Source organism: Panulirus ornatus, chromosome 5 (assembly GCF_036320965.1).
Source record: "Panulirus ornatus isolate Po-2019 chromosome 5, ASM3632096v1, whole genome shotgun sequence".
Classification (NCBI taxonomy): Eukaryota; Metazoa; Arthropoda; class Malacostraca; order Decapoda; family Palinuridae; genus Panulirus; species Panulirus ornatus.
Window position 1 is genome coordinate 5195082 of NC_092228.1, and position 26373 is coordinate 5221454.

General features: G+C 40.1%; 1 protein-coding gene across 1 annotated transcript; it reads left to right on the plus strand.

The window, feature by feature from the left end:
• Positions 1–5019: 5019 nt before the first annotated feature.
• Positions 5020–24595, plus strand: LOC139747628 (uncharacterized). The gene is made up of 5 exons (XM_071660120.1): positions 5020–5080; positions 8522–8706; positions 13739–13842; positions 15295–15383; positions 23414–24595. Exons 1-5 carry the CDS (start codon positions 5073–5075, stop codon positions 23490–23492), a joined length of 465 nt encoding a protein of 154 aa, XP_071516221.1. The 5' UTR covers positions 5020–5072; the 3' UTR covers positions 23493–24595.
• Positions 24596–26373: the final 1778 nt, after the last annotated feature.

The window sequence follows — 26373 nt, forward strand, 5'->3', positions numbered from 1 at the left end:
TCTTGTTTCTCATTAACACACACACACACACACACACGTGCAAGAACAACCGTATTTTAGTTCACATCACACTCACGTCAACAACCTCAGCCAACCAAACTATCAAACCCCCGAATCTTCAAGATTATGGAAATTACCCATATAATTTTGTCAGTCGTCAGCTCCACGTTAGGGTTGGGTTGTAAGGGAACTACAACACGATATCTTTTGATTTTTCATTACTCGGTTACCCTCACAGTAGAACTACTGACCTTATTTGTCAGGAAATCCGCCACCTACATTCCTCCATGTCTCGTCAGAGGCTTATACACACTAGACATACAAAACGACAGACAAAATTTTCACAGTAAGAAATATAACAAGTGATGAAAAGTTACTATGGTGTACGCAACCTCGGCCGGGTCTGCCCACTTAACGTAGGTCCCACACTACGCACGACCCCTGACATTATCCCCTCCACAAACCTTCCCATTACCCCCCCCCCCCCCACCTCCCATTAACACACGTTCACCACCGCTCTCACACCACGGAATAACTACCATTTCCTTTTCTTGACGGCCTCTCTCGTCTTTCCTTCTTTCTGCTTTCCTCTTTTCTGTCTTCTTAACTCCTCTCATCAACTCTCCATTATGTCCAGTGCTGGAGAGGAAAGGGAGGACCGCTGCCAGACCCTGCACAGATATGGCCAGTCCGTCTCACAACAAAACAGTCATTTTGAGTCCCCTTCGACCTTGGCATTACATTTCTTCATCCTTTAAGGAGTATTGTTCGGAGCTGATACTTTCCTGCGCGTTCCGGTGCTTAAATTCTTATATGAAACCAGGCTCCAGTTCGTATCGTAGTCTTATACTTAGGCTCAAAATCATTATATTCTCAGAGGTAAAGCTTTAAGCATGTCAAATAAATACAAAATACAAACAGGTGTTTCAGGTTATCGACACTGGGAGTACGATGTTCAATATTCTAATTTCTCAGTGTTGATGCCGAGAACGAAAAGAGTCGTGACAGGAGAGCCGGAAATTCATCCCAAGGACCAACATAAAAAGTGCTAGTCGTCGAAAAGCTACGTCAAATGTCAACATAATGTGGCGAGACGACGGGATGGCGAGCGGGTCCAGGCGAACTACGGCAACATGAGACCGAGTTGCTGGACCTATGACCGGACGCTCCCTGTCTTGTCCCCGTTAGAGAGGAAGATAGTGCGTATATCTAGCGCTCTGACGGAGCCTACTGACTGGTGAAGACCATTAAGACAGGAAAGTAAGATGCTTGTCAAATATATGTAAGTTTCCGGTCCTGTATTTCCTCTACAGCGGCTAGACATTTCATCCTGCCAGCACACACACACACACACACACAATGACAGACACAGACACATACGTGTATACATGCTTTAGCTATCTTCCTCCTTAGCTTACTCCATTCATTTCCTATCCTCCCTCCGTTGTCTGTCCGTCCTCATTCTCCCTAGTAGAATAAAGCAAGAATGTCAAGCGGCTCATAGATTTTGTGTTGTGTAATTCTAAAGCGTTATCGGTGTGCAACATAGCGATGGCTGATCTGGGAAGCTGTACGTACCTGTTCCACTGCAGGATGTGAAGAATGGAGTTGGTGATGATAGAGGTACAAAGTACGCTTACCTGCGTCTACTTAGTGGAAGTCGGCTTTATCATCTACGATGCAGCAACGTCTTCGGTACAGCCTGGAAAAGACGAGTGAAGAAACATCAGGAGAGATTGGGTTTAGAATGGCAGAGGAGTAAACCAAGTTAAGGAAGTGGGTAGGGAATGGAAGGTATTTAGGGAAGCAGTACTGGCATGTGCGAGATAATTTTACTGAATGTGGGAAGTGGGAAGAAGAGAAAGGGTAGTGGTGGGAGGCAAAGTTGCTAGGGAAAAAAAAAAAATGTATAGACGGTGCAGAGAGGGAAGGAGTGCAGGTGATTGGGAGTAGTGTAAGAAAATGCGGTGTGAGGTTAAGAGGGAGTTGCAGGGGCCGAAAAAGAGGGCAAATGAGTTGGAATGAACAAGTATCAGCAAACTTCAGGGACAATAAGATGTTGAAGGTTAATAGCGCGAGTAAAACGAGAACACATGGGACCATCAATGAAGGGGGCAAATGGGGCAGTGTTAACTGGCACTGATGAGTTGAATGGATGGAGTACTATGAAAGACTGTTTAATGTGTTTGGTGATGTAGTGGTATATGAAGGGTGTTTGGGTCGGGAAGGTTCGTGAAAGCGAGAGAATCATGGAAAGTGGATTGGTGAAAGCTTAGCGGAAGATGAAATGTGGCTGGAGTGGATGGTACTGCGACTGAATTTTTTAAGTGGGTGATTAGTATTGTTGACTGGTTAGTTAGGATTTGCAGTGTATGTAAGGATTATGGAGAGGTGCCTAAAGATTGGCGGAGTGCACGGATGTATAGTACATATAAAAAGGGGTACAAAGGGATGTGTTGAAGTTGCAGAGGTATAAGTTTGTTGAGTATACCTGTTTCGTTGTAATGAAGATCGATGATTGAGAAGGTGGTAGTACGCAGGGGGGATCAGACTAGAGAGGAACAACGTCGTTTCAGAAATGGTGGAGAATGTGTGGATCAGGTGTTTGCTTTGAAGAATGTTTGTGAGCACTACTTAGAGAAAGAGAAGAATTTGTATGAGGCATTTATGGATCTAGAGAGAGCATGTGGTAAGGTTGATAGAGGAAAGCTATCAGAGGTAGAGGAATCTTTATCAAGAGAGTATGAAGCGTGTGCGAAGAGGTTCTAATAGATTGGACAGTGAGTGGGTCCAGGTGAAGGTGGGTCTGCGGCAGGTGTATGATGTCACCATGGGTGTTTGAATTGCTAACTCATCGGATGGCGAGGGAGATAATGAAAAGTTCTTGGAGAAAGGGGCAGGTATGGATTATATAAACAGTCTGGTCGACCGTTTGCCCACTGAGTCCACTGCATGGTATACCAATTTATATAATTCATATAAATGCACGCCATATCAGTTTTCTTGATAGAAGGGACTGATCTAGATAACGCATATTATAGAGCAGAAGTACGTTGGTTTTAGTCCCGGGAAATATCTTGCATGGAACCCAGCAGTTAATGGATGCCGGAAGGGAAGACGCTATTATTTTGATGATAGGCTGTCCGCTTTGAAGCGGAGCAGTCCTCATTTCCCGCCGAACGGGATCCCGTGTTACATTAGATACCACTTTTCCTCAAAGATATTTCGATAGCTAATATTGTGTTCTCTAGCAGTCCTATTTCTATGGGTGGCCTTGGTTTCTTAGAACAACTCTACAAAAAAATCTTACGGAAGGTCTAGGAGAGCAAATAAATGTATGGGGGTAGCGGTTGTCGTCCAGCAACTTTTGAAGATGAATCATTTCTAAATTATTTCATGACATTTTCAAGTCCAAAAACTTTCTCTATCTTTCATCAAACAAGTTGAACAGTTGACGCTCCTGATTCTGCCGGCCTCAGCGGGATTTCCCCGTCCCCGCGGCTCATTCCTCTCAGAATTTTAAACCTGAAATATCGCTAGAGTACGACGGTACGATCCTTGAACGCGAAGGTACGATCCTTGAGCACGATGGTACAACCCTATTAAGTAACCTGATAATATGAATGTCAGAATTATCTAAGGAAAACTATCACTTTCAAACACTTACGCTTAGTAACAAGATTTTTGTTGCCTTACCCCAAGTATTATCAATATAAAACACAAATATCAGATTCCTATATTTTCCGTACCGAAGGACGAAGACCACTGAAGGCTCGGGCGCCGGAAATACGCTGACAGCCTCCACTTCCAGCTTGTCATTTCAGAGCAATGAAAATACTACATCGTCATTCCTGAAGCGTTCGGAACTTTATTCATCTTTTTATATATATTGCTCGTCAGTATACATACACACAGACAAGCATACATGTTCGTTTGCACGTATCTCTAAGTAGTGCTTGAGTTGTCGATCTCAGTTAAAGTGGAAGGAAAAAGATGTATCACTGAACACAAGAAGTAGAAAGAAAAACGTCTACAACAAAACTACGTTAATGTAATTACGGAGGAATAGTCAAAGTTTTCAGACCAAACAGTGTTTTAGAGAGGCTTCAGCGTGGACTAGGCTGTATCATGCTTCCCGGTGTGGTGATACCGGGCTGTCATGCTTCCCGATGTGGTGATACCGGGCAGTCATGCTTCCCGATGTGGTGATACCGGGCAGTCATGCTTCCCGATGTGGTGATACCGGGCAGTCATGCTTCCCGATGTGGTGATACCTGGCAGTCATGCTTCCCGGTGTGGTGATACCGGGCTGTGATGCTCCCGGTGTGGTGTACAGGGCAGTCATGCTTCCCGGTGTGGTGATACCGGGCTGTGATGCTCCCCGGTGTGGTGTACAGGGCAGTCATGCTTCCCGGTGTGGTGATATCGGGCAGTCATGCTTCCCGGTGTGGTGATATCTGGCAGTCATGCTTCCCGGTGTGGTGATATCTGGCAGTCATGCTTCCCGGTGTGGTGATATCGGGCAGTCATGCTTCCCGGTGTGGTGATATCGGGCAGTCATGCTTCCCGGTGTGGTGATACCGGGCAGTCATGCTCTCCGGTGTGAAAGTCTGGTTGTTATTCAGCCTGGCTGTCATGCTGCCTAGCTCTCGTGGAACCCAGCTATAACGTTGTCTGGTTATTGCATGAAATAAATTACGGCAAACCTTGTACGATCCTAGATACCTCGCACAATGCTTGGCCGAAGTCTAACCTTCCGCCTCAGTTGCGCCGCGAGACATTTGTAGTTGCCAGGTAGTTTAATTTGGAATAAGGTTAAATTTACACTGTACATTTGCAAAGCAATGGGATAAATATGTATCTATATACTGACATACACTCTTGCCACTGTCATGTTAATGATTGATAAGCTTGCACTGTAGGTGATGAAAACTACCAATCGTTTTGATATAGCCGTATGTGGCATCGCGCTTAACGCCGTTGACAGGTATATAAACGAGGAGTTTGTATAGAAAGCTTATAGTTGTTGGACTTAAGCTCATACAGACGAAGTGAAGTGAAAGTGGGAAGCAATGACTTGGTAAGTATAGTTTTAATATTTGCGGTTTATGGGATGTATCACGTATTTGAAGTGTATGGAAACAAATCGATTAGCATCAGTGGCCACTAAATCCATTACATACGCTAATATACCAATGGACAGGAAATTCATAGCTTATGTATGGGATGATACAGAATGGGCAGTGGATATTGTTCCGTGTTATACACAGCACTACTCTGTAAAACTTACGATTAATGCTAGAGGGTTGCCGTAATGAAACCCAACCATACACTAATCGTGTTCGGAAGAGAACCTGGTCGCGTTTTTACGGAACCAAAACTTCGTGCTGAAATACAAAAAACTCTCGGGGCTTTTAACAAATATCGATGAATATTATCTACATTTTTCGATTGATATGCAACTATTCACCATGCATGATACAAGAAACACCTGGAGTTTATTTGGCGAACTCAAACCGTCAAAATGTCTAGGAATGAACGGCAGGTTAACCCATCGCGGCAACTTTCCTAGGCCTAGTCAGAATTGCGCAGATTATGGGCCTAGTCAGGAGTTGCGCAGATTATGTGATTTAATGCGTTGCGGAGTGTAATACCTTGAGTGAACAAGGACAAAATTTCTTGAACACGTTCCCAATTACTTTGTTGTTCCGTTTCATCGTAGTTTTTTTCGGGATACGTTTTTGAAAAAAAAAAAAAAAAAAGGACATTACAGTTACGTCTCAGTGAATCAAGAGTTGTTTTCTCCGTGACAGATGCATGCAAGAATGGCGTTATCATTTTTTGCATCAGAAAAAGCACAACAGTGGAACAGTGTGACGAAAAATCTTACTTGGAAAACTTCAAATGGTCTAACATGAGCGCTCCAAGAATAAAGATTCTACATACAGTTCCAGCTACATTTCGAAACCACGATACGTGAAAGGAAACTTGGATTGAGATGATATTTTTAGCCCTGGACAAAACCGTCATTATTTTATCCACACTTATAAAGTCCTCTTCTCGTCATGAAGTTTGTGTAATTCATTCTCAGTCACATCACTGTTCTACTCATTCAAATAAATGGCTGCAATGCAGTTTAAATCTGTGTATCCTGAATGTACATGTGCCAGGTTATCGTAACGCTGGCAGACGTTGTTTTCATAGTTGAAGGAATGCAAGCGGGGCTTGCGCAACATTGCCTTTATTCTCAAGAACAGATGAGGTGGGGGTGGTTTCTGAATGATGTTCTCCACGGGAATTGCGAGAACATAAGGAACAACAATAGCAGTTACGGAGCCATTAATATTTACAGTAGCAACGCCCAAGAGTGGGTGGATTATAACTGGCGAATCCTTTCATTGCTCTAACGGACTAGCTATAACAAGCACCTCATTTTCTTTCCTAATCGTGAAGTAATTACAAGAAGAAATAACGATGAATAAAGATGCGTACAAGAATGGTCGACCAAACAAGCGCCTTTATATACACAGTCAGTGCACTCTGAGGCAAGTGCTGAATTATGGATAAACATTCATCCAGATGCCGTCTGCAGACCTTGAGTTACGGCATCATCAAGCATTTGATAGCTACTATTTTGTAATAACATGTCAGCGCAGTTAATCTCGGAGAATCCATGTCAAGACCGGATTTTAATGGCGAAGCGATGGGAAAACAACGACTCCAAAGTGACGGTGCTCGGCCTGAGAAAATGGTCTCCACTGGAATTATTGTCCATTACAGATCATCCAATGCGTTGGGCCTTGGCTGGGGGGAGAGAATGAACGACGCCCTCCCCTCAACTTGTGGTGGGAAAATGGAAGGGTGAACTTCATGGAGTTGCCGCACTTGTGTAGGATGTTCACATTAACAAGGGAGTTGTGGGGTTTTGAGAGAGAGAGAGAGAGAGAGAGAGAGAGAGAGAGAGAGAGAGAGAGAGAGAGAGAGAGAGAGAGAGAGAGAGAGAGAGAGAGAGAGAGAGAGAGAGAGCGGAAGCTGGATTTTTTTTAAAAAAACATGTGGAGAGATGGAGATGAATTTGAAAACAAAACCAGAAGAAAAGTTTTGGAAGTGAGAATGATGTACACAATGAGAGGAGAAAGGTACGAGATATAAAGCGGTGCTGCTGTGTGGTATTGGGGACGAAAGTGAGCGGAGGGTGACCAGACAGGAGTGACAAGAAAATTTAGGTTTAACCATTACTTGGTGCGTTACATGGCTGGCTCAGCCATGACTTACACAGATTCATTACATCTTGGGACTGATTATTCCAGCACTGATGATACATGGGCACCATTTAAGGTTAATGTAGGAAGTCTTTGTCTGAAAATTGAACTATATATATTTTTTGTGTATTACGCTTAATAGGATCCCGCAGTATACATAAGGAGCAATTTTTGTAGTATTTTACTTGATCTGGTGCGGATTCTGGCTTAAAGACACCGTTTAGCTGCCAGTAGCCAGTAAGTCCAGCATACATCCAAAATAGTGAAAGACCCATTTTTGTCTTTTGTTTGACGTATGAGCTGGAATATGACTCTGTGGCTTCTAGCTGTAAATTCATCAATATAAATACGTATCAATTTGTGAACACGATCAAAGTCGTCAATTAAACTTTCAAGCACCCGGACCATCCAGCTCTCCACCAACCCTCTAGGCCATCCAGCTCTCCACCACACCCCTAGGCCATCCAGCTCTCCACCAACCCTCTAGGCCATCCAGATTCCCACCATCCCTCTAGGCCATCCAGCTCTCCGCCAATCCCTTGGCCATTCAGCTCCCAGCAACACCCCTAGGCCATCCAACTCCCCATCAGCCATGGACCAACCAGAAGCCCCCGGACCGTTCATCCAGGTGAGGTCACACCAAAGGCGACGGTGGAGGTCGTCAATGGTGGTGGTAGAGGTAATGATTTATAGAGATGCACTAAAGTATGGATCGACTTAGTTGATCCGGTTTGTTTATCCATACGTGCCTTTATAATGTAGGCTTTATCTGGTTTGTTCATTCTCCATATGTGCCTTTATTATGTAGGTTTTATCTGGTTTGCGTATTACATATATATGCCTTTATAATGTAGGCTTTATCTCCTTACATAGTTTCGCGCGTTAACTCATGTCATCTTTATGTACGTGTCATCACGTAATTCTATCCAAGTGTATATGTATCATCTCTCACACGTCATGTCTGCATATGGTAGACCTCATTTCTCTACGTCATTTAATCTCTTGAAGCATTTATTATCTTTCTGCGCGTCTCCTCCAGTTCATTATAATGGTATTTGATATTCACGTATCAACCATCACATCTGTGTGTCATCATTCAGTCCTTGTTCTATGTGTGTGTTTCATATCATTTGTGCGTCTTTGTGTTTGTATTTATTTCACCAGTGTCGTCTTTGTGTGTGTATACGTCACATTAATGGATCTTTTTGTTCCGCGCCATCCTAGTTTATACTTAACTAACACTCAGTGCCTTCTTACAGGCTGTTAAACTTGTTCCTCCTGGCGGCCACCGCCAGTCTCCCACGTTTCTCCCTCGGATATCAAACTGGCTGTCCAATTCTGTGCCAGATGAACCCCATCCCACTTCACTCCGGCTCCGGCACCGATAACACCAAAGGGGAATACGCTATAACTGTAGAACCTGCTGGCAATGGACAGTACGATGGTGCGTATTGTTGATGATGATGCCATAGTGGTTGGTGATTATGCCCTGATGGTTGGTAATGATGGCTTAGTGGCTGGTGATGCCCTGGTAAGGTTGGTGACGAGGACTGCTGTGCCGATGATAACTGTGGTACATGGACTGATGTGATGATCCATACAATGAGGGATGATATAGATATGCCTCCTGTATGGGACTGAGACGGCAGCAGCTTCTAAAAAGTGTCTGTGTATCTGTGTGTGGAGAGAGAGAGAGAGAGAGAGAGAGAGAGAGAGAGAGAGAGAGAGAGAGAGAGAGAGAGAGAGAGAGAGAGAGAGATCACTGGAGTAACAACCGGTGGTCTGAAGGCGACGAGGCAGCATTCTTTACAATTAAGTCTGAACAAAATTGGGGGGGTGGGCTGAGACCCTACTTTTCAGTGAAGGGGGGCTTCTGCCCCTACCCATCCGTGCTGCCGCCGATGCTGGCTGATGTAGGAAAGGGCACTGTACCGGATGGATGATACAGGTATGGGTACTGTAGTGGATGGATGGATGGTTAAGATATGGATACTTTAATGGGTGGATGACTGAGGCACGGATAATGTAATGGACTATTGATAAAGACGTGGATTCTATTGTGGATAGATGAAAAAAGTATGGAACAGAGATGGGGGCCTGACTGAGGCACGGATAATGTAATGGACTATTGATAAAGACGTGGATTCTATTGTGGATAGATGAAAAAAGTATGGAACAGAGATGGGGACCAAGTGAGGATATGGCAAATAGTATGAAGAAGAATATATATATATATATATATATATATATATATATATATATATATATATATATATATATATATATATATATATATAGAGTGGCAGATATAGGGTGTTTTGGTCGAGGTGGTGTGCAAAGTGAGAGGGTTAGGGAAAATGATTTGGTAAACAGAGAAGAGGTAGTAAAAGCTTTGCGGAAGATGAAAGCCGGCAAGGCAGCAGGTTTGGATGGTATTGCAGTGGAATTTATTAAAAAAGGGGGCGACTGTATTGTTGACTGATTGGTAAGGTTATTTAATGTATGTATGATTCATGGTGAGGTGCCTGCGGATTGGCGGAATGCGTGCATAGTGCCATTGTACAATGGCAAAGGGGAGAAGAGTGAGTGCTCAAATTACAGAGGTATAAGTTTGTTGAGTATTCCTGGTAAATTATATGGGAGGGTATTGATTAAGAGGGTGAAGGCATGTACAGAGCATCACATTGGGGAAGAGCAGTGTGGTTTCAGAAGTGGTAGAGGATGTGTGGATCAGGTGTTTGCTTTGAAGAATGTATGTGAGAAATACTTAGAAAAGCAAATGGATTTGTATGTAGCATTTATGGATCTGGAGAAGGCATATGATAGTTGATAGAGATGCTTTGTGGAAGGTACTAAGAATATTTGGTGTGGGAGGCAAGTTGTTAGAAGCAGTGAAAAGTTTTTATCGAGGATGTAAGGCATGTATACGTGTAGGAAGAGAGGAAAGTGATTGGTTCTCAGTCAATGTAGGTTTGTGGCAGGGGTGTGTGATGTCTCCATGGTTGTTTAATTTGCTTATGGATGGGGTTGTTAGGGAGGTGAATGCAAGAGTTTTGGAAAGAGGGGCAAGTATGAAGTCGGTTGAGGATGAGAGAGCTTGGGAAGTGAGTCAGTTGTTGTTCGTTGATGATACAGCGCTGGTGGCTGATTCATGTGAGAAACTGCAGAAGCTGGTGACTGAGTTTGGTAAAGTGTGTGAAAGAAGAAAGTTAAGAGTAAATGTGAATAAGAGCAAGGTTATTAGGTACAGTAGGGTTGAGGGTCAAGTCAATTGGGAGGTAAGTTTGAATGGAGAAAACTGGAGAAAGTAAAGTGTTTTAGATATCTGGGAGTGGATCTGGCAGCGGATGGAACCATGGAAGCGGAAGTGAATCATAGGGTGGGGGAGAGGGCAAAAATCCTGGGAGCCCTGAAGAATGTGTGGAAGTCGAGAACATTATCTCGGAAAGCAAAAATGGGTATGTTTGAAGGAATAGTGGTTCCAACAATGTTGTATGGTTGCGAGGCGTGGGCTATGGATAGAGTTGGGCGGAGGGGGGTGGATGTGCTGGAAATGAGATGTTTGAGGATAACATGTGGTGTGAGGTGGTTTGATCGAGTAAGTAATAATAGGGTGAGAGATGTGTGGTAATAAAAAGAGTGTGATTGAGAGAGCAGCAGAGGGTGTTTTGAAATGGTTTGGTCACATGGAGAGAATGAGTGAGGAAAGATTGAATAAGAGGATATATGTGTCAGAGGTGGAAGGAACGAGGAGAAGTGGGAGACCAAATTGGAGGTGGAAAGATGGAGTGAAAAAGATTTTGAGTGATCAGGGCCTGAACATGCAGGAGGGTGAAAGGTGTGCAAGGAATAGAGTGAATTGGAATGATGTGGTATACTGGGGTCGACGTGCTGTCAATGAATTGAACCAGGGCATGTGAAGCGTCTGGGGTAAACCATGGAAAGTTCTGTGGGGCCTGGATGTGGAAAGGGAGCTGTGATTTCGGTGCATTATTACATGACAGCTAGAGACTGAGCGTGAACGAATGTGGCCTTTGTTGTCTTTTCCTAGCGCTACCTCACACACATGAGGGGGGAGGGAGTTTTTATTTCATGTGTGGCGGGGTGGTGATGGGAATGAATAAAGGCAGTGTGAATTATGTACATGTGTATATATGTATATGTCTGTGTTGTTATTTCATGTGTGGCGGGGTGGCGATGGGAATGAATAAGGGCAGACAGTATGAATTATGTACATGTGTATATATGTATATGTCTGTGTGTGTATATATATGTATACATTGAGATGTATAGGTATGTATATTTGTGTGTGTGGACGTGTATGTATATACATGTGTATGTGGGTGGGTTGGGCCATTCTTTTGTCTGTTTCCTTGCGCTACCTCGCTAATGCAGGAGACAGTGACAAAGCAAAATAATAAATATACATATATATATATATATATATATATATATATATATATATATATATATATATATATATATATGTGTATATATATATATATATATATATATATATATATATATATATATATATATATATATATATATATATATATATATTTTTTTTTTTTCATACTATTCGCCATTTCCCGCGATAGCGAGGTAGCGTTAAGAACAGAGGACTGGGCCTTTGAGGGAATACCCTCACCTGGCCCCCTTCTCTGTTCCTTTTTTTGGAAAAAAAAAAAAAAAAAAAAAAAAAAAACGAGAGGGGAGGATTTCCAGCCCCCCGCTCCCTTCCCTTTTAGTCGCCTTCTACGACACGCAGGGAATATGTGGGAAGTATTCTTTCTCCCCTATCCCCAGGGATATATATATATATATATATATATACGTGGGAAGTATTCTTTCTCCCCTATCCCCAGGGATATAAATATATATATATATATATATATATATATATATATATATATATATATATATATATATATATATATATATTATCCCTGGGGATAGGGGATTAAGAGTACTTCCCACGTATTCCCTGCGTGTCGTAGAAGGCGACTAAAAGGGGAGGGAGCGGGGGGCTGGAAATCCTCCCCTCTCGTTTTTTTTTTTTTTTTTTTTTTTCCAAAAAAAGGAACAGAGGGGGCCAGGTGAGGATATTCCAAAAAAGGCCCAGTCCTCTGTTCTTAACGCTACATCGCTAAAGCGGGAAATGGTGAATAGTTTAAAAGAAAAGAAAGAAGAATATATATATATATATATCCCTGGGGATAGGGGAGAAAGAATACTTCCCACGTATTCCCTGCGTGTCGTAGAAGGCGACTAAAAGGGGAGGGAGCGGGTGGCTGGAAATCCTCCCCTCTCGTTTTTTTTTTTAATTTTCCAAAAGAAGGAACAGAGAAGGGGGCCAGGTGAGGATTTTCCCTCTAAGGCCCAGTCCTCTGTTCTTAACGCTACCTTGCAAACACAGGAAATGGCGAATCGTATGAAAAAAAAAAAATATATGTATACGTTGAGATGTATAGGTATGTATATTTGCGTGTGTGGATGTGTATATATATGCATGTGTATGTGGGTGGGTTGGGCCATTCTTTCGTCTGCAGCTTTGTCAAATGAAGCAGCATCACTTCAAATTTGGATATGTAATACGCAACTCTTATAGGTTGTATTTTTTTGTTTACTTAAGTGGAAGAGGGATAAAAAGTGTAAGAGGATGCAGGAGTGACTAGCTGGGAGAAATGCAGGAATGATGAATCAGTTATGGGCTTGAACAATCAAATATAAATAAATAAAGTCTCTCTTTCATGCGCCTATCAATTAACACATAATCTAATAATGCTCTCTGGCTATCTCTCATACTTACATATGTATACTTATGTGTATCTCTTTTTTTAAACCAGGTATTACCAATTGCCATTCCTTTTTAGCACACAAATCTACAAGGTCTTCACCATTTCCATTTACAACACTGAACATCCCATGTACACCAATTATTCCCTACTGTTGTAATTTTAATATATAATTTTTTCTACCATGTCTGTCACTGCTGGGAGAAATAAAAAGACTGCCTGAAGGGAGTTGACTATTTGTGGTCTCCTGTTTGCTGTCAGTTAACCAATACTTCTGGTTATAATCATAATGCAGCTGCTCATAGTAGTCTGACACACAAAGTATCAGAATATTTAAGTTGTCTCCCACCCTTCATAGTGCTTCCAATCCCTTCACCTTGCTCATACAAAAATCTTGTAAACATAAAACTGATTCGTTAGCTAGGATGAACCTCTTCATTTCACGCACATCTTCATACATTTGATGACTACTTCATTCATGTGATGGTCAAGATGGCATGTACAATGCTTCTATAAATAGGATGAGCAACAATTTGGAGTCCGTAAACAATGAAACATTTGGGAAAGATTCTGAATGTACCATCATGCTTGGAATGTAGTGAAACACAAATGATGCAGAGAAAAGTAATCTGCCGTTTGTTAAATCTGCATGAAGTAACCTTGATTGTTTCTCCACAGTGACGCTGAAAGGGCCTTCCTTCCAAGGCTTTGTAATGAATGTAAACGGAGGCCAGTTTATAACAGACAATTCTGACAACAGAGTCGAGCTCTGCAGTAATGGTGTAAGTCTCATAAGATTTTTATTATCACTGCCAACCAAGAGTTAACCTTTGAATATAATGTCTTGATCCTTTAACAATGATACAGAACAATCTGAACATATTTTTACCCTGTTGAGTATTCTGGATGAACACTTTAAACTTAATGAATTATGCCCCCAAGTTTGATAGATTAATTAACTTTGAGCATGAAATCTTATCCCATTCAATGTCATGGATGAATTCCAAGAAATTGTTTTCACCCTAAGAGTATAATGGCTAAACAGTCAGCTTGATGTCTCAACCCTTTACATACGATGGCAAAGCATTTTGTGAAGTGTCTTAATACCTACAACAGTATATCGGAACAAAACACTTTAACCATGATATCTTAACCCTGCAAGTATAATGGCTGAACACCTTGCATGTGATGTGTTCACCCCTTGATTAAATCAAGATGCTTTGTAAAGGATGAACCTTGCCCCCTTGGACTAGAATAACAATGTTGCAATTCAACCCTCAAAAACTAGAATCTCAAATGCTTTTACTTCCATCAATCTCCTCCTCTGCACATTATTAAAGTGACCTACCAATCCCTCAAGCTCTTCCTTTGATTAAGCACACAGCAACTTTATCTTTGCATACCAAATACGGTAGCTTCTATTTATTTCACCATGGTTCACAGTACATTTACACTGCCATCATTTAAAATCACATCCCAACAACTTGTCCCTCAACCCTGAAGAACCTTGCTTTTATTCACATTCATTCTTAACTTTCTTCTTTCAAGCACTCTTCCAAACTCAGTCACCAACAAACCTAACTCCCATGTAGTGTCTCTAGTAAAGAGAATTAATTAACCATGCTGACAGTATACAACCATGGCAAATCCCTAATTGTATCTCTCGATTCACTCACCTTACTTGTTTTTATAAAGCAGGTTTCTTCCATTATGTTAGAATCATTAGAATTAGTCATGGTGGTACTCAAAGTACCATATTTTGCATGAAAAGGTATTCTTTTGGTAAATACTATTGACATGACTTTCTACTGTGTAATTATTTCATGAGCTGAAAGATTCTTGAAGGATATTAGCTCTGTTGTTACTGCTGAACCTAGAACTTGTGATCTAAGAGTGTAATGACTTTTACAAGCACACACACTTTTAACCACTTAACTCTATATTATACTTGTTCATTCACATTAGTCATTGGCAATCCTTGGGTAAACAAACCTAGAGTTGGACAAGGAAGGGGAGAGAAAGTATATAATTGTTGATTATTTGAAGTCTAGAGTTTGTCACTATTAAGATAATGAAATTAACTACTTTCACTGTTTGTGTCGATCATACCATTATAATTATAATATTTCCTACCCAGTACATTTCTCCACAGTTAATGTACCTATTTTCACTGTTTATATGTTGATCCTATTATTATAATAATAATGTTTCCTACCAAGTACATTCCTCCACAGCATGCAGCCATCACACAAAGTGCTCCACATAGTAGGAACAGTATCACTGTGAGATGGGTAACACAAGCAGAAGGAGTCTTCACCTTTGGGTTAGTATGGTACTACATACTGCAGAAAAAAATTACATGTACAGCATAGAGAAGTTCCTACAGATCTAATGATGTAATCTGCATGTCATGCTGGCACAGGATATTTTTGTCACTTGTTATTTTCTTTCGGGGTTATCTTAGGTGACAGCTTTAAATTTTTAGTTCTTTTTATGTATTTTCAAAGTTGCCAGAATTTTTTGGGAGGAATTCTTCAAAATTTTTGAAATTTTGAATATTCCATCATATTCTTCCATCTGGGTCTTAATTTGAAATTTGTTTGTTTGTTTTGTTGCTTTCTGATTTCCAGACTGAGACTTCTCTTAAGCCTGTCTATTGAGATCCTTTGCTGGGGTCTTTTTTTTCTGAGATTCTGTTTCAGACTTTTGTTAGTCATGGTGTTACTGGTCTCCACCTGCCTGTGGTTATGCCATTTGTGAAAAGTCATCTTTGGCAAAGTATCTTCATCAGTGGTAAAAAAAGGAGTACAATCTTCCATTAAGTATTTTCTTCAGTCATAAAATCTATGTGGGTCAGTTTTGGAATTTTGATACAGTATTTAGAGACTTGCAGTTCGAGCATCTGTTGAAATTTTTCCTATGAGTCCAGCTGAAGTTTTCTTTTGGTAAGCATAATCTAGGAACAGTAAAAATTTTGATACTAAAGGAGAATAAGTTTAGTAAATAGAATCTAAGGAGGTCCTTGGGAAGAATGATGAATACCAGTAAAAAAGCCATGAGGGAAAGTGTTGCCATAAGATTGTGGGGAAATAGGTAACATGAATTGTTGATTCTCTCTGTCTCTGTCTCTCTCTCTCGGCAATATTTTGACCCTATAAGAACACATACTGAAAAAAAATCAATGAAATATTTGGAAAAGTGGAAGAGATATTCCAAAGCAAAACAAATGTGGACGAATAGTAAATTGATCTGCAGATTATGATTGGTACTTTAAAGAATAGGAAGAATGAGGAACAAACAATGGATATAGCCTGAAATGTATGTACAAATAGATGAAAGAGAACATTCAAGGAGTGATCAGATTTTGTGAGAAGTTTAAGGTGGTGTGAAGAAACTATATACCAAAATGTTATAAATGATGTAACTTTTTACAGATACAAATGTAAAAAGTATAAGAGATTATAACATTACACAAGTATAAAAACTACTAACTATGTATGAATATGGAGGAAGGAAAAAATGGAATAGCAAAATAGGATTGAGAACTGAATGAACTGAACCTCCAGTCTGATAATAAAGTTTAGACAGATATACCTGATGATACATAAAGAGCGGAGCATTTTTAAAAACAAAGCCTTAAAGTCCAACACAATGTTTTGACACGTTAAGAGAATTTGATGAAGAATTTAAAAGGAAATATCTAGGGAAAAGGAAGGTACCAAACAGGAGAACACAGCATAAGAATGGAAACAGCAAGAAACAGGAGTAAATAAAGAGAGGATAGAATTGAAAAACAGAGAATTAATAGAATCTCAGAGAATAAAGAATGAATGAAGAGAAAATAACCAATTGCAAGGAAAAAAAATCATATAAAAACTGAGCCACAGAATCTGTGATTAGACTGCAAAGACAAAGAAAAGTGGCCTCCCAAGAAAATTGATGAAGAAATTTTTTTTTTTTTTTTTTTTTTTTATACTTTGTCGCTGTCTCCCGCGTTTGCGAGGTAGCGCAAGGAAACAGACGAAAGAAATGGCCCAACCCCCCCCCATACACATGTATATACATACGTCCACACACGCAAATATACATACCTACACAGCTTTCCATGGTTTACCCCAGACGCTTCACATGCCTTGATTCAATCCACTGACAGCACGTCAACCCCGGTATACCACATCGCTCCAATTCACTCTATTCCTTGCCCTCCTTTCACCCTCCTGCATGTTCAGGCCCCGATCACACAAAATCTTTTTCACTCCATCTTTCCACCTCCAATTTGGTCTCCCTCTTCTCCTCGTTCCCTCCACCTCCGACACATATATCCTCTTGGTCAATCTTTCCTCACTCATTCTCTCCATGTGCCCAAACCACTTCAAAACACCCTCTTCTGCTCTCTCAACCACGCTCTTTTTATTTCCACACATCTCTCTTACCCTTACGTTACTCACTCGATCAAACCACCTCACACCACACATTGTCCTCAAACATCTCATTTCCAGCACATCCATCCTCCTGCGCACAACTCTATCCATAGCCCACGCCTCGCAACCATACAACATTGTTGGAACCACTATTCCTTCAAACATACCCATTTTTGCTTTCCGAGATAATGTTCTCGACTTCCACACATTCTTCAAGGCCCCCAGAATTTTCGCCCCCTCCCCCACCCTATGATCCACTTCCGCTTCCATGGTTCCATCCGCTGCCAGATCCACTCCCAGATATCTAAAACCAATTTAATGAAAGTACTCTAACAAATGCTGAAGTATCTGGAAACTGTATAAAGCATTCAACCAGCTTAAAGACAAAAGTATCAGAACCAGAAAGAAAAATGCCAATACCAAAAGCTGTATGTTCACTAAATCAAATGCATTATATGTCACCAATACACATTAGAAAGTCAAAATTTCAGCTGAAATGAAACAGACCTGCAAGTCTGACATTGCATATAATAATAATCTTAAAATGACATCACATATAATAACAGTCTTAAAATGACATCATATATAATAACAGTCTTAAAAAGACTGATCAAGAAGCCTGTTATGTGATACCTGTTTAACTATTAACAAGGCCAAAATGGATTTGTTCGGGGTAAAAATACATAAAGTCAGGCTTTAGTTCGCTTCACAACTGGGAATGAGGATGAACACCTTTTTCTGACTTCAGGAAGGCATTTCATAACATAAACTACAAAATTTTGTTTGATGAAATAGCAAAATAGCATGAGATGTAAACTAAGAAGATGAATTGATAAGACTTAAACAAACAGAAAATTCAAAGTAGTAGCAAATGGAACAAAGTGTGATGATGCTTTGTCAGGTTTGCAGCAAGAACAGTAAAACCCTAAACATTATTTGATAATGACATCTGGCATAAAAACACTGGGAACTGAAAATATATGGTTATTTTACAGATGAAACCACAGTAATACGAGATGATGCAGCAATCAATAAAAGACAAAAATTAATGCAAAAAAAATATAAATATGTTATCTAAATCATTGGAGGAGAACATCATGGAATTCAGCGAAGATTTTAATCATTGGAGGAGAACATCATGGAATTCAGAGAAGATTTTAACAGGAAAGTCATTGTTCAATCAACAGTTTTAAGGAGGCACCATACACTGGACCAACAGGAAAAGATACTATAGGAAAAACAGTGTTAAAGACTTAGGAGTACGAAAAATGATACCTGAAAGGCTGGAATTTAAAGATCACTGAAAACTGTATTATCAAAGGCAGTGATGAGCTTTTTGATAATGAAAATTTTCACTATGAGAGATAGAAAGGTATTGATAAAATTGGTCATTGTAAATATATGTGTATGGAGAAAAACTGGATACTGCCCTTGTGTATGGTTACTGTAAAAAAAAAGTTGGAATTAATGAACTGAGGAGAATTCAAAATTACTTTACTTACATGCATAACTGAGGAATGAAATATCTGGATTATCACAGAAGGTTGAGAGAACTTGAACTCCAATGCATAGCTTTAAAAATAAGAAGAAAGATGTGTTATGATTTATGCATAGCACCAAATTTAGGAAATTGAAAGAAAATGGACTAGGGTAATAACATTACAATATGGAAGAAACAGAGAAACTGAATCTCCAAAAATGCCTTGAAATATAGTAAAAAAGCATCAAACGATGACATATAGAAGTTTAACAACAAAGATGATGGTACTTTACTGTATTACACAAAATGTAAAACCCATGATTAGTGAGTTTAGAAAACTTTAAAACTATATGGACAACTATAAATGGTTCCAAGTGAACTGTTATTCTATTCTGTACAAGGCAGATAAATAGAAAAACAGTTGTACCCCATCTTAATTTTGTCAAATTTAGAATTAGCTTTTTATGCTGAGCTGTGTTGTTTGAAATACAAAACTGATGTTAGATGATCACTTTCATGCCACATGATATAACATTTTTAGCTTTGATTTCGTCAGGAGCAATAATCATGAAACCTGCCACCACTAGTGAAAAACTAGTAACCATAATTAGATACATGATAACATATTACCACTATTTACACACATCAAAATTTAGTGCATGTATCATTGAACTCATTTCCACACAATGAGTGTTTTTATTTATAATTATGTGATAAAACTAATTGTGATATCACAAAATCATGATCACTTAATTTTCCATACATTTATGATATTCATATCTCCCAAGTTCCCATGTATCAATAATATTTATAATTGCCATACATCATTAATATTCATATCTTGCATGTTTCCACACATTACAAAGATTCACATCTCCCATGTTTCCACAATCTATTTATATTCTTACTTCCCATCATCATATGATGACTACAAATGCAATACATAGTAACAGTAATGTCTCCACCTACATAAACACTATTTACAGCAGTCCTTGTCTAGTAACAACAGGTACATCTGTCCTCATATACTGACATGTGTAACACTTACCGTGACACTAACAACATACATTACACATGGCTCAGCATAGTGAAAGCCATATAATTTGGGCACACTATTCAAGTTACTAAAATTAAGTGCAGATACAAAACAGTAGCATAATTACATTTGTCTTACCTGATAATTATATTTATCCCACATAAATATGAAAGAGTTGATAGAGATGCTCTGTGGAAGGTATTAAGAATACATGATGTGGGAGGTAAGTTGTTAGAAGCAGTGAAAAGCTTTTATAGAGGATGTATGGCATGTGTACGTGTAGGAAGAGAGGAAAGTGATTGGTTCTCAGTGAATGTTGGTTTACGGCAGGGGTACATGATGTCTCCATGGTTGTTTAATTTGTTTATGGGTGGGGTTGTTTGGGAGATGAATGCAAGAGTTTTGGAAAGAGGGGCAAGTATGCAGTCTGTTGTGGATGAGAGAGCTTGGGAAGCGAGTCAGTTGTTGTTCACTGATGATACAGCCCGGGTGGCTGATTCAGGTGAGAAACTGCAGAAGCTGGTGACTGAGTTTGGTAAAGTGTGTGAAAGAAGAAAGCTGAGAGTAAATGTGAATAAGAGCAAGGTTATTAGGTACAGTAAGGTTGAGGGACAAGTCAATTGGGCGGTAAGTTTGAATGGAGAAAAACTGGAGGAAGTGAAGTGTTTTAGATATCTGGGAGTGGATTTGGCAGCGGATGGAACCATGGAAGTGGAAGTGAATCATAGGGTGGGGGAGGGGGCAAAAGTTCTGGGAGCGTTGAAAAATGTGTGGAAGTCGAGAACATTATCTTGGAAAGCAAAAATGGATATGTTTGAAGGAATAGTGGTTCCAACAATGTTATATGGTTGCGTGGTGTGGGCTATAGATAGAGTTGTGCGGAGGAGGGTGGATGTGCTGGAAATGAGATGTTTGAGGACAATATGTGGTGTGAGGTGGTTTGATTAAGTAATGAAAGGGTAAGAGAGATGTGTGGTAATAAAAAGAGTGTGGTTGAGAGAGCAGAAGAGGGTGTTTTAAAATGGTTTGGTCACATGGAGAGAATGAGTCAGGAAGGATTGACAAAGAGGATATATGTGTCAGAGGTGCAGGGAACGAGGAGAAGTGAGAGACCAGATTGGAGGTGGAAAGATGGAGTGAAAAAGATTTTGAGTGATTGGGGCCTGAACATGCAGGAGGGTGAAAGGCGTACAAGGAATAGAGTGAATTGGAACGATGTGGTATACCGGGGTCAACGTGCTGTCAATGGATTGAACCAGGGTATGTGAAGTGTCTGGGGTAAACCATGGAAAGTTTTGTGGGGCCTGGATGTGGAAAGGGAGCTGTGGTTTCAGTGCATTATAAATGACTAAGCGTGAACGAATGTGGCCTTTGTTGTTATTTCCTAGTGCTGCCTCATGCACATGCGGTGAGAGGGGGTTTTCATTTCATGTGTGGCGGGATGGCGATGGGAATGAATATGGGCAGACAGTATGAATTATGTACGTGTATATAAGTATATGTCTGTGTGTGTATATATATGTATACGTTGAGATGTATAGGTAGGTATATGTGCGTGTGTGGACATTTATGTATATGCATGTGTATGTGGGTGGGTTGGGCCATTCTTTCATCTGTTTCCTTGCGCTACCTCGCTAACGTGGGAGATAGCGACAAAGTATGATAAATGAATAAATACTAACAAAATTATGTATTCCTCACATACAACCGTAAACAGTTAATCTATATGCATTGATCAAATTCTTTATACATAATTACATATGTCTACCATAGTGACATTATATCACCAAAAGCTTTATGCATCAAGTATACTTGTTAAGGACCAACCTATATTCTTTCCAGGATCTTATTTATATCTTCGTACAGAAGCTGGTGACTAAGTCTAGTAAAGTGTGTGAAAGAAGAGAGTTAATAGTAAATGTGAATAAGAGCAAGGTTAATTATTAGGTACAGTAGGGTTGAGGGTCAAGTCAATTGGGAGGTAAGTTTGAATGGAGAAAAACTGGAGGAAGTAAAGTGTTTTAGATATCTGGGAGTGGACCTGGCAGCGGATGGAACCATGGAAGCGGAAGTGAATCATAGGGTGGGGGAAGGGGCGAAAATCCTGGGAGTCTTGAAGAATGTGTGGAAGTGAAGAACATTATCTCCGAAAGCAAAAATGGCTATGTTTGAAGGAATAGTGGTTCCAACAATGTTGTATGGTTGCGAGGCGTGGGCTATGGATAGAGTTGTGCGCAGGAGGGTGGATGCGCTGGAAATGAGATGTTTGAGGACAATATGTAGTGTGAGGTGGATTGATCGAGTAAGTAATGTAAGGGTAAGAGAGATGTGTGGAAATAAAAAGAGCGTGGTTGAGAGAGCAGAAGAGGGTGTTTTGAAATGGTTTGGGCACATGGAGAGAATGAGTGAGGAGAGGTTGACCAAGAGGATATACGTGTAGGAGGTGGAGGGAACGAGGAGAAGTGGGAGACCAAATTGGAGGTGGAAAGATGGAGTGAAAAAGATTTTGAGTGATCGGGGCCTGAACATGCAGGAAGGTGAAAGGCGGGCAAGGAATAGAGTGAATTGGATCGATGTGGTATACCGGGGTAGACGTGCTGTCAATGGTTTGAATCAGGGCATGTGAAGCGTCTGGGGTAAAAAATGGAAAGTTGTGTGGGGCCTGGATGTGGAAAGGGAGCTGTGATTTTGGGCATTATTACATGACAGCTAGAGACTGAGTGTGAACGAATGGGGCCTTTGTTGTCTTTTCCTAGCGCTACCTCACACACATGAGGGGGATGTTATTCCATGTGTGGTGAGGTGGCGATGGGAATGAATAAAGGCAGTGTGAATTGTATGCATGTGTATATATGTATGTGTTTGTGTGTGTATATATATGTGTACAGTGAGATGTATGGGTATGTATATTTGCGTGTGTGGATGTGTATGTATATACATGTGTATGGGGGTGGTTTGGGCCATTTCTTTCGTCTGTTTCCTTGCGCTACCTCGCAAACGTGGGAGACAGTGACAAAGCAAAATAAATAAATAAATAAACAAACATCAATTATTAAGTTTTTGAAATAATTTTTCAAAATTACTCTGCCCACTAAATAACAACACTAATTACAGCAGCACATTTTCGTAACTGATAACATTTGCCATTTCATGGTCAGATAGTTATGACAATTACACCTACTACCACGTATTTGCAAGAGAAATTACCTATGTTACCAACCTATAAACATTATTACACTTGTCACTATATAGGAACAACAGTAACTACAGCTGTTTGTGCACAGAACAAAAATAAGAAATGTATTCACATTGTAACAATAGTAATCACAGTTATCTCCACAAAATAATAATACCACATCGTAAAACCAGTGATTACATTTTTCATGACTAAATAACATTACCCTTACTATCCACAGAGCAACTGTAGTGCAGGACTTCAATAAGTATGTGAATGGTATTACTTTCACCTTAAATGTGACGGCAGCAGGACGCTAAGGCTTGGGTAAACAATACTGATGTGAGGAATTGATATTGTTATACTGAAAGGGACACAGACTAAAACTATTCCCATCACTTTATTGTAAAAGTCCAGTGTCTCTTGTTTTCTTATGCTGTCATAAATAACTTATCATTTGTAAATCTGGCACTATATTCAAGCAGAAGACAGAGGAGTCATATGTATGTAGCAGGAAATTTTATAGTTATTATTGTATGAGTTTGCCTGAATATCATGTTCAGGTGCTGTGTTTCCTATTTTTCTCTTCATATTTTTCATAAATATTAGATTTAGGTGCTCCTTTGATAAATATACAATTATTTTTAGAATTTTTTTTGGCAAACATTGTGATGTCAAATTCTTTGATTTTTATCCATTTTCCAAAGAATGAAGGACATGAATATCTTTAAAGCTTATCTTCGCATAGATCAACAAAAATAAAGAGGTGAATAAATGATTAAATGAATTCCCTGCATGTCATAGAAGGCGACTAAAAGGGGAGGGAGCAGGGGGCTGGAAATCCTCTCCTCCCATTTAAACTTTTCCAAGGAATAGAGAAGGGGGCCAAGAGAGGATATTCCCCCTAAGGCTCAGTCCTCTGTTCTTCATGCTACCTCGCCAAAGCAGGAGGTAAGTTTGAATGGAGAAAAACTGGAGGAAGTAAAGTGTTTTAGATATCTGGGAGTGGATCTGGCAGCGGATGGAACCATGGAAGCGGAAGTGAATCATAGGGTGGGGGAGGGGGCGAAATTCCTGGGAGCCTTGAAGAATGTGTGGAAGTCGAGAACATTATCTCGGAAAGCAAAAATGGGTATGTTTGAAGGAATAGTGGTTCCAACAATGTTGTATGGTTGCGAGGCATGGGCTATGGATAGAGTTGTGCGCAGGAGGGTGGATGTGCTGGAAATGAGATGTTTGAGGACAATGTGTGGTGTGAGGTGGTTTGATCGAGTAAGTAATGTAAGGGTAAGAGAGATGTGTGGAAATAAAAAGAGCATGGTTGAGAGAGAAGAGGGTGTTTTGAAATGGTTTGGGCACATGAAGAGAATGAGTGAGGAAAGATTGACCAAGAGGATATATGTGTCAGAGGTGGAGGGAACGAGGAGAAGAGGGAGACCAAATTGGAGGTGGAAAGATGGAGTGAAAAAGATTTTGAGTGATTGGGGCCTGAACATGCAGGAGGGTGAAAGGCGGGCAAGGAATAGAGTGAATTGGCTCGATGTGGTATACCGGGGTTGACGTGCAGTCAGTGGATTGAACAGGGCATGTGAAGCGTCTGGGGTAAACCATGGAAAGCTGTGTGGGGCCTGGATGTGGAAAGGGAGCTGTGGTTTCGGGCATTATTGCATGACAGCTAGAGACTGAGTGTGAACGAATGAGGCCTTTGTTGTCTTTTCCTAGCGCTACCCCGCACACATGAGGGGGGAGGGGGATGGTATTCCATGTGTGGCGAGGTGGCGATGGGAATGAATAAAGGCAGACAGTGTGAATTGTGTGCATGGGTATATATGTATGTGTCTGTGTGTGTATATATATATGTGTACATTGAGATGTATAGGTATGTATATTTGCGTGTGTGGACGTGTGTGTATATACATGTGTATGGGGGTGGGTTGGGCCATTTCTTTCGTCTGTTTCCTTGCACTACCTCGCAATCGCGGGAGACAGCGACAAAGCAAAATATATATATAAAAATAATAATATATTTATTTTTATTATACTTTGTCGCTGTCTCCCGCGTTTGCGAGGTAGCGCAAGGAAATATATATATATATATATATATATATATATATATATATATATGTATATATATATATATATATATATATATATATATTTTTTTTTTTTCTTTCAAACTATTCGCCATTTCCCGCGTTAGCAAGGTAGCATTAAAAACAGAGGACTGGGCCTCTGAGGGAATATCCTCACCTGGCCCTTTTCTCTGTTCCTTCTTTTGGAAAATTAAAAAAAAAACAAGAGGGGAGGATTTTCAGCCCTCGCTCCCTCCCCTTTTAGTCGCCTTCTACGACACGCAGGGAATACGTGGGAAGTATTCTTTCTCCCCTATCCCCAGAGATATATATACCCCCAGGGATATATATATATATATATATATATATATATATATATATATATATATATATATATATATATATATATATATTTTTCCCCAACTACTTGACTGACCTCTCCACATGCTCCTGTAGATGCTTTCTTGGATTCAAGTAGAAACTTTGAGACAACCCTTGCATGTATCTTACACAACCCCCCCATTCATATAAAAAGAGATATTAGGAAACCTGAAAAATTCATAAAGAATCTGATAAGAGAGATGAAAGCAAAACTTGGGAAGGGGAATGCAGAGGTGGAGTGTGGTAATGAGGTATGGTGGCTAAAGACAAGCCTGTTTGCAGATGATACCATGTTGTTTGCTGGAAATGAAGAAAAGTTGCAGAGGGATGTGTATGTTATGATGTGTGCAAAAGTAGGTGATTTAGGATCTTTTTCTTTCAAACTGTTCGCCATTTCCCGTGTTAGCAAGGTAGCGTTAAGAACAGAGGACTGGGCCTCTGAGGGAATATCCTCACCTGGCCTCCTTTTCTGTTCCTTCTTTTGGAAAATTAAAAAAAAAACGAGAGGGGAGGATTGAGGATAAATGCCAGTAAAAGTAATTGAAGATAAATGCCAGTAAAAGTAGAGCAATGGTGTTTGAATGGAAACACAGTGAAAGTACAGATTTTGCAAACCCCTACAGAGTTAAAAAAGAAAGTATCTGTAATTGTGTTACAGATATGAGGGGAGAAAGACCAGAAGAGGTGAACAAATTTAAGTGCTTATGAGCTATCTTAGGTAAGTTTGGTGATATGGAAGGAAAGATAA